The sequence below is a fragment of the Rhea americana genome, unplaced genomic scaffold (assembly GCF_003343005.1).
Source record: "Rhea americana isolate MKP2758 unplaced genomic scaffold, rheAme1 scaffold_13, whole genome shotgun sequence".
NCBI lineage: Eukaryota > Metazoa > Chordata > Aves > Rheiformes > Rheidae > Rhea > Rhea americana.
The window spans coordinates 7,706,728-7,721,977 of record NW_028185372.1 but is presented as its reverse complement, the minus strand read 5'-3'; the positions used below and the strand labels follow the sequence as shown (position 1 = coordinate 7,721,977).

The following is a 15,250-nucleotide window of genomic DNA, read 5'->3' as shown; positions in this document are numbered from 1 at the left end:
CTTGCCAGCCAAATCTGAAACTGAAGGCAGAAGTGTGCAAATCAGACATCTATATGAACAGACAAAACAGCAATAACAGAGATATGGACAAGATGACCATGTCCATATTACCTACTTCACTAGCATCCTGAAAAGCAATTGCTCATTGCTGTTGCCAGGGAAAAAGTCAAGGTGCACATGGTAGTGACTGATGTCAAGAAAGCAGTATCTCCTCAGAACATTTGTTACTTACCTTGTTATATGCTAGCCAAAACAAGAGCAAATCTACTTCTCCTCTTCACTCTGCTCTTTCCATCTATCTTTTCTCTTCCTATGGCTCACCAGTCCTTACAGCAATAGTTTTTTCTTCCTATGCTGATGCAAAGCCTTCACCCAGATCTTGATGAGCTGTTTTCTGAAAAGCAAACATTTTTCCACACTGGTAACAAAATATTGACTAATCAAATACCAAAGCCATAACTCCTCTCTTCCTATGAATTTATAGTCATAATKAAATTGCAAAGGGAAGAGAAAAAAAAATAGTTTCTAAAGGAGAATTTGTTCTTTTCACAAAGTTAACTAATTAGAGTGTATTAATAATATTCTATAAAAGATGACTTGATTTATTAAGACTTGTATTTACTTTTATAAAAAGTTCAAAGGTAGCCACAACACATTCTTTGTGAGCAGATTTTGTAGCCAGAGAAAGGTTAACTATTTTAATTTTGTTTATAGAGTAATTCTCAATTTTTGTCTAGCTCATATTTCTAACTATGGAAAGGATAGCAGATACTTTGGGAAAAAGCTCTCCCAATTCACAACAGAAAAAATACCCTAATAGCTTGTATTTATGTTTGGAAATTTAACTGCTTTAAAACCTGCAACTTCACTGCATAATAGTATTGGTTACCTATTCAATATAATTTCAGATCTGCCAACATGGCACATTTACATCATGAACCGCTGGCAGCATAGTTCTAAAGTTAAAATGAAACCCAGTTGGCAATGTAACTACTTTACAATGAGATCAAATACACAGTTGCATAGCTATGCTATAGGAAGGAAAATCATTATACAAATATATTGCTCCTGTCAGCAGCAGGATGAAACTGCACATTAAGATGCGTTCTTATCAGTGTATAAAAGGTCCATTTCCACAATGGTATGAGCTGATACTAAGGTGGCACTGCCCTAGTCCCCTCCTTTGCCTCCCTGACATTCCTAACTTCTTATACCTGTACTGCTGCTCAGACCCTTTGGTAATCTAACTTGGAGTACTAAATTAACAGAAAACTATTCACTTTGTTAGAATGATTTTCTTCAGTTTTGCTGGCCTAAACTGCCTCATTCCCTTAAATGTAAGGGGGAGGGACTGGAACAATGATTGTACTGACTTTCATTAGCTTAAGTCATTGCAGAACAACACAAAAACATCAGTGGCATTTTATTTCCTGCTGATTTGGCTTGTGTGTGGGAAAATCCAGCTGAAAGTAGTCAGAGTATAATCAATTTCTAAGTATTCGTTTTTCATTAGGCAAGTTATTTGTTGTCAAAAATGTGCTAGCAGGAACAAGGGGTATTTAAATAGCAAAAAACAAAAAAACAACCCACACAAAACCTAACTGTCCTTGGATTTCTTTCTAAAATAACATGAAACTCCACAACAGCACCACCAAATTCTAATATCCTCAAAACTTATGCTCTTAAYCTACTGATTTATACCTGTGGTCTTAATTTCACCTCAATACATCAGCCAAAGTATTACTGCTTTATCACTCTCTGAACAATCAATGATATGTGACAACTAAGTTACTTAAATTTAATCTAGTTTTAGAGGCAGACATATACAAATTGTCCAAACCTAATAAAACCGATATGAAGGGTTGTAATTATGATAAACTTGAGTAATTGCTCACTGTGTAACAAGTGTAAAAAAGTTTAAAAGTTAGATTAAGAATATTTGCAAGTAACTACATATTCAGCTCTGTTTTAGAGAAGATTTATTCTTCAAGAAAAAAAATCAGGTGTTTTCCAAAGAAGGCCACAAAGCCGTTATCCATTTCAGAACAGAGAAGTATGCAATACTTCCTTCCCCTGTGACATCTTCCTTTACAGTATTGCAACACCATAACAGATTGCATTTACAGCTGAAAAATGCTAGCAAAGAAGGGACATTTTATCCCCAGAGTTTTGCTTCGAGGTTTACTCTAGAAGTTTTAAAAACTTTCTCATCCTATGCTAATTCAAACTTCCCCTAACTTTTTACTGCTATTACTTATTGTAATAATTGTAAAACGCAGACAAAATTACACCCACTTGTACAAACAGATTAATCTGATTAATTCGTTCAGAGAATCCTGTATGGTTTTTATAGCAGAAAAAAGACACCCTTTTCCTCTAATTTTTTCCAGCAAGATCACAAAAAGCATAGACTCCTGGTTAGGATCACAACCAACACTAGGTTAGTCCCAATGAAAAGAGCCCACTAGAAGGAAAGAGTTACAATTTATAGAAATAACTACCTGAACTGAAAGCAAGTTTCTCACAAACAAGACCAAAAAAGAAAAAAAAGTTACTTACCTGAGAATGGCTTATCATACAGACATTTTTCTCTTCCTATACACTACATTTGGCTTTGAGAAGATTCGCACGTTATTTCTGGAGCTGTCTTTCAAAGGTGATACGCCCTCTGGTACTTCACTTACTCAAATCAGAGTAGCAAGTAGGAATTACAGCAACACACACRCACAAGCCTCCAAGAACCATAACAGTCTCCAAAAGCAAATTATGTTAATTGTCAGATCTGCAGTATCTTGACTCTCTAAGCAAGGCTCTTCGCATTCAAAAGATCTTGAGACCATTACTTCTCTGTTTTCTCATCTTAAAACATAGCTCCTGGTCCCACTGTGTGCCATTCAAAGCTGGTATGTCTTCTGCAACTCATGCATTCTATTTTCTGTTGCCTCAGGTTAACTGGACCAGGAATTCTGAGGAAACAGCAAGCAGCTCAGACACACAGCTAGCCTACCAAACCTGAAAACACCTTGTCCATACAAAAGGAACTCCCTCCCCCCCAACACACACACCTCTTTCACCTATGATCCTCTGTAGTGGAGTGCTGGCACCCAGGAAAGATAGCTTAAGGCTAAGGTGGCACAGTCAAACTACCACCCACCAGCAACCTTAACAAGAACATTTCCCAAGATAAAGTACCAACATTTTGCTTGGCAATGCCAGACACTAATGTCAGAAGTAATGTCTGTTGTCCTCAAGAGCAATTGTGAGCACTGTGAACTCCATTCACCAGCAATGACATGAGACAAGTTCAGTTCAAGAGTTCTAGCTACAAAAGAAAATAATGCAAGACTATCAGTCTCCATCTGGGCTGTCAGTTTAACAGCTATGGACAGTACGAACAGGCTTCTACAGTGTGCCAGGAGGGCAGGTTTAGCCCAGTTGGTTAGAGCATGGTGCTGCTAATGCCAAGGTTGTGGGTTCAGTCCCTGTATGGGTATGCTGAGGGTTGGACTAGATCTCCAGAGGTCCCTTCCAACCTCCTTATGATTCTATGATCTTGTGAGTCACAGCAAAGCCATAACAGAAGATTCATTAACTAGATTCAGGTGATCCTATTAGCTGCACAATTGCTGCACATCAGTCTGCAGAGTAATTAAGAGTTGCAAATTCAGAAGGATTTACCAAAACATTTTTCATTAAAGCACTGCTAGGAAGCATTTTATGGAAGTCTTTAGTGCGGAAAATATTAAGAGATAGAACACTAACAAGCCTCTAATCCTGAAAGTCTGAGAAAGATCTTAAGACAGTTATTAGAGTAGGATGTAAAAGTTCAATTGCTCCTCATAAAAAAACACCCACATACCATAACAGCCATCTTTGAGCTTAAGAATAGAATCAAGGAAGCAAGTACGACCAACCTGAATTTCAGGCTGTGCAGCAGGGACCTGCAAAGTCATCGCATTTCTGGAATAGGACAGAACAGTTTAGGAAATTTTTCTGATATAGATAATTTATTTCCAAGCCTCTGAAATTCACATTTGGGATTCATGGAATGATTTGATCATCCACTTCTGTCTGGATACCTGCAACTTGTGAGGAGTTAAGACGTCAAATCTTTGCATGATGAAACTGAGCATTTGTTGTTGCTATGGTCTGAGGTCACGTTCTTCCTCACAGGGGTTTTGGTGGTCTTCTGCAGAGCACCATTTAGTGAAGCTGGAACAAGCACCTCAAGACAAACATGCTCAATAACATGGTGACTATATGATGATATCAAAGCCTGAAGTGCCAACAGATCTTTCTGTGGCACTATTCACTATTCAAAGCAGCAGCAAAAGTATATATCCCAGTGCACAAGTATTAGACTTTATCWGTATGGCTGTAGAGCTTTTTGAGAATCAGGACTCAGACTAAAAATCTTGCCAAGATTACCCCACAACTTTCTTAAAGAGATATCATCTGCTGTGACAATTTAAGTCCATGCGATGCATCTGCTAGAGGCCAGGCTGGCTGGTGCTTCCAACCTTCCACAGAGTAGACAGCTTCCTATTTCCAGAGGTATAATGCAGTCTGCATTAAAGAACAGCACTAAAAACCTCATTGAGCCTGCATGCACTGGAGTCTATCATCTCAGCCCTTCAAACAGAAGTACTGGTATCTGTTTTAATACTGCTTTTTGTGCAGATCACACTGATGCCAATTTTGAGTTATGTTGTGTACTCCAGCCAATTTTAGGCAGTACCTCAATTCAGATATCTAATTCTCAGCCTAGAGGCTGAGTTGATGCTCAGCTGTATGACTTTAGCTCAGTATTACTGAGAATCTGTTAAGTTTTGACAACGTACTTCAGATAAAGCCATCCAAGATTAGAAGAGTCAGAGCAGGCAAAAAGTGCTGTTACTGAAGCAGTGGTAAGTAGCAGCTCAGATTACTGAGGAAAAATATCAACACAGAAAGTAGTATGAAACCACAAGAAGAGGCAGAAAATAAGATGGCAATTTAGCAACACTGAGGGTCAGCCTGTTCCTCAGAGCAATGGAAAATGACCTTCCCCACCTGACAACTGCCTAGTCAGCAGAGACTCATCAGATGTCTCATGAGAGTCATATCAATACTTAAGCTAGAAACATGCTAATCATAGCTGTCTCCTTTGTGTTTCCCAACAAATAATTGCTTGTACTCTTAGGTAGTGCATATTATCCTTGCAGTCTTTGTGCACAAGAAAAATCCCCAAATAAAAGTGTTTCAGCAAGAGAGAGTTACATATCCACTGCTCTATAAACAGCAGACATGAATAAAGCAGGTGTATTCAGTTCTAGAATCAATCTCTAAGGTTTGAGCAGGCCAATCGATACAGAAACATCTTATATTGCATGCTCAGTCTATCCTGGTGAGAAACGTCAACATTTGATGTGCTGAATACAAGTTCCAAATACAGAATCCCCTAAGTAAAGCTTCTAAGTAAAAGATGCTATTCAGTTTATTATAGGACAGGCACATTATGGATTTCACATCTGCCAGAGGTGTCCATGGAATAAAGCTGCAGAGGAAGTACTTGATTCTCATTATACTGTTTCAACTGGTATACTGGTATATGTCAACTGCTTTAAGGTCAGAAAAATCAGCATTTTGAAGTGTGTGGGCTTTTTCTTTTTTTGGTAATATTTACCAAGACCAAGGACTACTGGTAAGTCACCTCCCAGCTTTCACCTCCTTACTACTAAAAGAAGGTAAAAGGGAACTACACAAGGTTCATACAGACRGTTAAAAAGGGAAGAATGGGATGAATAAAGGACAGAATCTAGACAGTAGTCGCTGCTAAAGGCCTTGACCTTATATTCTCAACATGCATGTTTAGCAATGACCAACACTGCCATATTTTCACAGAACTTGCTTATATACTTTCATTCTTACATTCAGATCAACATTTGAAATAAGTAGACAAAAAAAAAGAGATATTTGAATCTACACAACACTACTAATCTGTTTCAAATAAATCATCTTTCATCTGGTAAGTATACCAATAGCAGTCCTTTGCATTTAAAATGCAAGTTAAATGAATCAGAAATCATTGTACATATGCAGCTGAACACACACAATTACACACCACTACACTAACCAAAAACAAAAGCCAAAAATCAAGTCCTTATTTGGTTCAAACCTCATTCATCTTTCCAGAAAAAAGCTTTATAAACAGCCATCATCTCCTGTGAACAATGCCCATATTTCACTTTGATTAGCAGAAGAGTAAAAGAGAACATTCCTTGAAGTTCAGGACTATTAAGCATACAGCTGATTTATCTAACCCTTATAATAAGATTAGATATATTGAAATCCATTTTAGATTAGTTTAAAAAGAGGCAAGGAAAGACAGAAAAATAGCACAAAGAAATCCTAATTGACAGAATTACATTGTGTTTAATCACACAGTAGTGATGACAAGCTAGTACTCCAGAACTAGTTAACCACAATCACTATCAATAGCTTTCTTGGATGACACTTGCAGGTAATGGGCACATTCAGGGTTGAGTTCCCAAGAAAATACTATTCATTTTACATATGGAAATCAGATTCTGTCAGACAACAGGTCAAATTTCTGCAACTACTTAGGAGCATAAAGAGGAAGACAAACATTTTTAGTAGTGTCTGGCTCCCAGATGATTTGCCTAACCATGCTGGAACAGAGAACTGAATCCCTAGTCTCCTATAACACAAAGGAGTTCCTCTAATTTTCCTTCCTCACTGTCCTATTTTCACTTCTGCTTAATAAAAAGAAATAAAAGCCAAATTGGCTTCATTTAGAAGTGCCAAAGATTTTGAAGAAAATAGTTTGAAAAGCACTTAATGTAATATTCATGTATTTCAACCACAACCTAGTATCTCATTTACTTTTTTTTTATATATATTTAAGTTAGTAAGAAAAAGCAGATAAATTTGAAGAGAACACACTTGAATGCAAGACTTTATATCCTTAGTACACTTTCCATAGGTACACGATTTGTTGTAACATTGCTTATTGGCTACCGCATCTGAGAAGAGATGGAAGCGACTCATACCATAAAGATAAACTAGAATAGCAGCAAGTTTGTAAGAAACATTATTGCTGAAGACTGAAATTAAACATATACAATATATTTACAGAAAATAAAATCAGTGACGACAAAACTAACAACAGTATGGCACAACAGCATGAATATCCCTCTCTGACAAGTCCTAAGGACTATGGCAGCCAAATCTGATCTAGAAGTCACCCCCACATGGTGTTGTTGAGCACAGTATTTTAACAGATGTAATAACATACATCACCAGGAAATTCCCTGGAACTGCCAAATAGCCAGTTCAGTCAATTTTCTCATTTTAACACGCTAACACAGCAAAGCAGCACACATTACAATCTAGCATTAAAGTTCTACAGTGTGCCTTAAACCCAAGAGATGTACACTGTATGTAATCCCACCCGACCCATTAAAGAAAAGATGTCTGGTCTATTCTCCAATATCTTTTTTTTTTCTTTTTTTAAAACTGATTTGCAGGAGAGTGGGGGGGAAAATTAAAGCATTTTCAGAACAGAATATTCATAAAGTCTTAATTACAGTTTGCTCTGCTAAGTTTCAAAACATTATAAAGAATTTGAAATGATCTGAGATTAAATATAGCTTTGAGAATATACTATATACCTTTTACTGCTCCATACCTTTGCTTGACAGTTGCTTTCAGCCCTTCAATTCCTATGCCCTTAATTTTTCAGTAGGAGGTGCAGCCCCTAATTAGCAAGTTCAGCCATGTTATCAGGAGGCCTGCCTTTCTCAGCTACTATTTGCAAATCCCTTAGAACTAGTCTGTAGCCCACAAGTTTCTGCATGTTAAAGGTTGCAAGCCACTAATTTACATTTTCTTTTAGTGATTAAAATTGGACATTGTTTGTATTCAATCTTGCATTCTGCTGGTATCAAGAACAGAACCATTACCGTTAATATTTTGTTTTGTGCATATCCCATAAAGAGCAAATCTCTTTTTAACCTAAAAGAAAAACCCAACCTAACCTCTGTACTACTGCCATCTGCTCCATTCCTCTGACTACCCTCGTAATCCTTTACAGGGCATACTACTACTTCAATTCCTCTTGAACACTTGCGATTACAACCTCGCTCAGCCTTCTCCACACCCATCTCCACCAAAAATACTTCACATCATAAGATAATTCAAGTTAGAAAAGACCTCAAAAGGTCTCTAGTTCAAGCCCCTGCTCAATGTAACTTCTGCAAAGAGATCGGACCACATGGCTAAGGACTTAATCCAGTCCAGTTTTGAAAACCTCCAAGRATGACGCCGCACAGTCTCTCTGGGCAGCCTGCTCCACTGCTGGACTTTCCCCATGGAGAAAAAGCCTTCTTTTATCCGATCTGAACCTCTCTAATTTCAGATTTTGCCCGTTTCTCTCATCCTGCCACCACGCATTGCTGTGCACAGCCTGGTTGTGACTTCTCAATAACCTACCTCATTGTTGGTGCAGAAATGCTGCTCCCAGGTCCCCCAAAACCTTCCTTTCTCCAGGCTGACCAAGCCCCAGTCGTTCAGTTACTCCTTGTACGGCCCTTCAATGGACTCACTCCAGCTTCGCAGAACCTGTCCTGTACTGGAGAGACCAAGACCAGAGGATGCAGTATCTAGGTGTGGCTTAAGTAGTGCTGAGTCAAGGCAGACACTCAGTTCCCTCCTTTCTCCTGGCTGTACCTCTGCTCACACAGCCCAGGAAGCTGCTGGCCTTTGTGCACGCCAGGGCCCTGGGTGGCTCCTGTGCAGCTTGCAGTACCCCAAGGCGTTTCCAGAGCTGTTCCTAGGCAGACCCTTCCCAGCCTGGGCTCCTGCCAGGGGCTCTGCCTTCCCAGGGATGGGGCCTGGCACTAGTCTGGGCTGAACTGCACAAGGCTCGTTCCTCTCCAGCCTGCCCTGGATGGCAGCCCTGCTCTTGAGCACATTGACTGCCCCCTGCAGTTTGGCGTCACCTGCAAATACAAGCAGAAAACACTCCTTCACTTCCTACCTAGGATATTTTCTTTCTAGCTGCTCAAAATTGGCACTTCAGTCATTTTGTGACCCGCCAGAACTCCCAGCTCTTTCTGCTTTAGGTTTCTGGTTAATCAGTTGGTTTGTTTCCAAAGGCTGCAAGCCTAAAACTCRTTATGTTGTCTTCCATGCATTTTTACTCATGAATAGTGTTCAGTCCCTTGTGCACTTTCTTAGCCTTCTTCTGTACTGATAKACCAACAGATTTTCCTCACATTACCACCTATTGCAAGTCATGATTATTTCCAAAGCATCTGTGCCCACTTACAATGCCTGACCTTCTTTGCTTGTAAATCTATACCCAGATTACAGAGGACTAGGCATACAGTTTAGCTGCAAGCTAGTAAGAAGAGCATTCATATAAACTAAGAGGATGCTACTGTTTACAACCAGAGCTGTATGCTGTGAGATTCATACCACACAGTATTGTTTCACATTATAGTCCACATAGCTAAAGAGAATAGCAAAACATTTCATCAGTACAGGACTTGGACACTGCTGAGGTGCAATTCCAAGAGATGGAATCCAAAAACATACATTTTTACTATTGGGTGCAAGTCCCAGAAAACAAAGGACATCAAAAACGTCACATCAATTCAAATTTTAGCAATACGGAGTAATGCTCCAGGACAACTGTGGTGTGTAAAGGTTGTATTCTTCTGTACTTATATATGTATGTGTGTGTGTGTGTGTGTGTGTGTGTGTGTGTGTGTACGTACACACACATACACATTGAACGGAGTATACATTATATACTTTAAATGGAATGAAGCTGCCTCCTCATTCCCAAAGGTTCACCCTTTCTTTCTCCTCCTAGGGAAGCAATCCTCCTTACAAGGACTCCAGAGTTCTGAAACTTACAGGTACCCTTGTTGGTTTCAGAATGAAATATGAAGTAGTCTTTGACCAAAACACTTAAACTTTGTACCAATACACTTGAATTGGCATACTTAAGCCAGCATGCTTGTCATGCTTACATCCGCAGAACAGCAAGGTAAGTGACATATGACTTGCTATATGAATTTTTTTGTGTGAACAAGGTATTAGCAGAATACTTACTCAGCAAGACTTTCAATGTAACTTCCGTATCAATATATAATTACTTACTTGAGTGCAGAAATCATAACAGAGGTATATGGACAGGGCAGTTAATCACCATCCTTACCAGAAGGTAAGGTTGCACTTACCTTCTTTGTCAAGGTTTTCCCCCAGGTGAGAGCAAGACTGAAATGTTTACCTGCAAATTAAATGTATATGTAAAAAGTTGCAAAAGAGGCTAAAAGCTTAAGACAAAACTCCGTATTCAAGAAGGGACTGTTGTCCCCTGCAATTGTGATTTCTGATTCTCTTCTGCAGTTCTCCAATTCTAACCCTTCTCCCTCTTTTTTAAGGAACCTTTCGTACYTCTGATCAATGTTAGTTGACAGACTTGGTTCTTCAGTTTGTCATTCTCCAGTCTCCAAAAACAAGCTAAGTCTAATTTAATGAAAATCCACATTTGTAAATCATTTATATAAATGATTACAGTTATCTAATTAAAAAAAAATAGTAGTAAAATGATGCAGCAACAGAAAGAGTTACTTTAGAACACAAACATTTGTTTCTGCTAAATCCTACCATCTTCAAGAATTACTTAAGTGAAAGTAACAGCCAGTTTTATTTCCTAAGAAAAGGGGCAGTTCTGGACACGCAAGAAAAAGATTCAAGCTGTTGAAAGCACAGATAGGAAACAGTTCCACATAACACAATATATAGAACTGAAGCCTGCCCTGCCAGAGTAAGACAGATCATGTTGAACAGCATAGCACTTTAAACTTATTTAATATGCATCTCTAYACAAGGGAAATTAAACACAAATGTTTGCAAATATAGTGCCATCAAGTGTTCTAGAGAGACACTCTACCTGTTATTCAGTGTCCTACCAATTACATGGTTGAAAGCATCTAGTTATTGCCTTTTTATCTCAGAGAAACTATTCTACTTAAATTTTGATAAACTAGATACCTAGGCATATATACTTCTACCTGAAACAAGAGAGGAAGATACAGTTCGCAGTACCTTGCAGGYTATCGCAGATAATGCATAATGTCACTTAGAGAGGTATAATATGTTAGGATAACATACAGGTAAGTTTAACTGCAAGTTCTGTGCAACTTTTTATCCGGAAACATAAAATATAGAAAGCCCATACATGAACAAACATGCAGATGTACTTATAAAGAATAGAGTATTGAAACAGTAAATATAAGTAGTGAAACACACACCTTGCAAAGGTACTGCACATGGGCACACATACCCACACTTGCACTTTCACCTTTAACTAGATTACCGCCTCCCTTCCCACACATTCCAGATTATACAAAAAAGGAACAGTCTTTTCTGAAAACATTTAAGGAGCTTATGAGTTCTAACATACAGTCTGTATACAAACTCCTAAGTCTTCTAGGAGTCATTTAAGATGTATTTAATAAACTTTAGCAGGCTTATCCTAACTGTTATTCTACAAGTTAAAAATAAAATGCAAGACTGTTTCTGCAGCTTTAGCTCAGAAGCTCATCACTTGCACTAAAAGCTAAGTAAGAACAGGGCCAGAACAGCTTTCTCTAGTCTGTTAAGGGGACTTCCCCCTCACCCAGAGAGGGGCATAGGCTAGGAGGCAAACAAAAAGCACCCAGGGACAATAGCCAATGCCCAAATCTAAGGAAGCAGTCCATAAAACACAGCCATAATTCAGGTTCCCTTGGAAGGTTTCTTTTAGGATACCGGWAGCCCAGGACCATGGTTACTTTGGTTTCTTCTCATAGGAAGATGGAGGACTTTCAGCYGTACAGATTCCTCCAGAAATCATAGATCACAGTCCCATTTGCTGCAGCCAGCAACCAAAAGCACTCTAAACTTGACTGAAATTCAGTATGGATACAAAAATTCTCAAGGAGATTTGTCAGTAAAAACAGTCACAATGCCAAGGATGTTGTACTGTGAACAACAGACTAAGCTTAAATTCTGCTTATGAATTGCATTTTAAATATACCTTTACTTCAACTCACTTCAACTACACAATTACTTGACTGCTACATATTGTGCAAAAAAGTAAATACAAAAATACTGTATTTTTGTATACTTTAAGTAGGTATTTAAGTATTTCTACAAAAAGTAAAAATGCAGATGTTTTGCTGYTGTAATTGATTCCATAGTACCACATAAGTCAGTTCCAGTTTTCAAAAACTTTGGAGATTAGACCCTCAGTCTTGTAAGCAGACTTATTTCCCTATATTAAGTGGAAAGGCTGAGCAAGAAATAGTGTTCAGCACTGTGTACTGAATACCAGAGAATGACAGAAGCTTGTTCAGCTGTACAAGACACATTGCAAACTAAAATAGCACAGCTTTGCTGTTTCCCTTTGGGGCATAGTGGTATGCAACTTCATAGCTTATTGCACTGGAAAATCCAAAAAACACTTTAAGAACATGCAACTTTAACGAAATCTCCCAACAGAACCGAGAATGTCTGCTTACCCTCCACAGCTTTTATCAGTCTAGGAGAATGTTCCAGACAGCTCTTAACCAAGCTTTTCAACAAGAGAGATAACAGAACAGTATGCRTGCTTGTCGTTAAGGCAAAAACATTATACTAGAAGCAAGATGGGGCTCCATCCTCCTCAAGACAGCTCTGCACAAGCACCAATTCCAGCTAAGTCAGGGATGTAGCCACTGAACTTTAGTTCCATACAGAAATACATGAACAAACACATCAACTCATGAAGCTGAACTGACATAGGTCTTTTCGTACTTTTGCCATGGAAACAAACCACCAATACAAAACATGATCCTCAAGTATTTATTAAATAAGTGTTTACAAGAAGTTTAACAGCACCTTAAGATAAGTCATCTCATCATTTGGTACAAATTTTGTAACTGACCTGTAGGAACAGGAAGAAACATTAAGTTTAGATGAGCTCTTTACATAAAGGTCTTGCCCAAACYAGGCTTTTGTAACACTATTTTCCCATACAAAATTTTGATAACAAAGTGGTAATTCCAGCAAATCTATTTTCCTCTTACAAAACAAACAGGGATCAAGTTCCACATCTTACAGCAACATAYAAGCTGCCACATATCAGTGAACTCTTACTTAAAATTTTAAACACTTGAAGAAATACACGAAGTGTTTCCCAAAAATGGCTTTTGCCTTCTTACATGTAGTGATAATCACAGGGTTCATCATAACTGAGTATGCATACATTGTTGCAGGCATTATTATATGATACCACCTAGTCTTTAAACATTAAGTGTTCCGTAAAGCTCAACAATAAGGAACAGTAACTGCAACAGCTCATTTAAGGCACAACAGAAAACAATCTAGTTTGGTACTAAAYGAGTTTTAATCCCATGACTCAAATGCACTTGCAGTATATGATGTTCTCATTCCTCCTGGGTTGGTGCTGCCTCTGCCTTCATAATTCTAGGAAACAACAGATACTAGTTTAGAATCAATTCAATATCCACATTCAATCCTTTTAACAAAAGCGGTTACAAAGGAGTTTCACCCTTCTGCACACGACTCGCTAACTGTCATCAGAATATCATATTTTAAGTAAAGAAGMTTTTGACAAAACTTCTAGGCATTAGGTTTTTAGACCTTAACCCAAAATTGATGCAATTTTACCAGCCTCAGATTTTTATCAGGTGAGGAACCACCTTTCTTCAGGTTGTCAGAGGCTTCTGCTCAAATCCAAACTTTTCTTATGCAACACAAAACAGTTCACCACAGCTTTAGAAAAATCTTCTTTCTCCATTGTTTAAGAACCACCGTCTGTAATACTTTCCTAGAAAAATCCTTTTGAACCAAAGAATTGAGCACAGTCACCTACAGGATTGTTCTTAAGTAGTCAAACAAAAGCCTCCAACAGACTCTGTTCAAATTCATTACTATGAAATGGCCYTTTAATTCAATTCAGCTTTCAAATTAAATTTGAAGAAGAAAGTGACTACATACACCTGAGGAAGTCTGCTTTCTTCCTYGAGAATAAACAGTATTGAACAACACGCCCATGTTACAGTAGAGGCCTATTSCAGCTGACACAGGCCAGAGTTAAACTGAGAAAGAACTTTGTGTCCTTCAAGAACTTCAAGGTTTAATAATGTCACCAGCTGTAAAGAAAAACTACTTGTTACTTCAATCTCCAGTTATGTTTTTCTAAAGTTCTCTAATTAGGAGTTTATTAGAAAAAATTCTCAAAAYTATGAAGAGGGGAGCAGAGAAGGAATTGAAGCTGCTAGAGGAAGTATTTGATGATCTCCAACTCAAAGTTTATATACTACATACGTATGACTAAGGTGGCAGCATTTCCAACACTACAAACAGCAAACAGTTTTCCCCTGAAACTTTTCTGTTTAGAAGTCAATAGATCGAGAGTCACAGTCAGATTCTTTTTAATCTGGAGGCCAAGGACATGAAGAACAGACTCAGCCACAGAAGTGACAGACTTCATGAAGTACTGGGAGACCGAATGCCTTGCAAAGATTGGAGATTTATTTTGGGAGGCAATCTAGATTCAAAGGTTGATGAGATCCACCTTTGGAAATAATCTAGATAAAAAGCATCCTTGAACAGGAACATATAAAAATCTGCCCAGAGAATGGCTGCTAGAAATTGCATTTCCACAGCAAGAAGGAAACAAAAGCTTAAGTACATAACTGAAGTCTCATAGGGGTCATAGGGCCATGAGGATCCAAAGGAAAAAAAGTCAGCTTTGATTAGGGGGCTGGTCAGACAAGTAAGAKGCACCYACAACACCCAGTACTTTCACTAATTATGAAATGCAAGAAGATAGTTAATATAAGGAATTTAGTACCTGAAGGGAGAGTGTCAAGGGGACRGGGACAAACTCTTCTCAGYTGTCCCGTGTGACAGGACAAGAGGYRATGGGYAGAARYTGAASCACAGGAAGCTCCGCCTGAACGTGAGGGRGATTTCTTCMCTGTGAGAGTGACRGAGCATTGGCACAGGTTGCCCACAGGTGGTGGAGTCTCCTTCTCTGGAGATATTCAAGGCCTGCATGGATGCAACCCTGTCTACCATGCTCTAGGTGACCCTGCTGAGCAGGGAGGTTGGACTAGACGATCTTCAGAGGWCCCTTCCAACCTTACTGATTCTATGATTCTAACATCTGAACCTGAGAAACTTC

The 15,250-nt window shown here is 38.6% G+C and overlaps 1 protein-coding gene across 1 annotated transcript in view; it reads right to left on the bottom strand.

The window, feature by feature from the left end:
• Positions 1–13,372: 13,372 nt before the first annotated feature.
• DDX4 (DEAD-box helicase 4) overlaps positions 13,373–15,250 on the bottom strand; it is a 37,054-nt gene continuing 35,176 nt past the window's right edge. Inside the window, exon 21 of the mRNA XM_085297712.1 lies at positions 13,373–13,524. Coding sequence (XP_085153838.1) covers positions 13,444–13,524 — 81 coding nt within the window. The 3' untranslated portion in view covers positions 13,373–13,443. The remainder of the gene's footprint in view (positions 13,525–15,250) is intronic.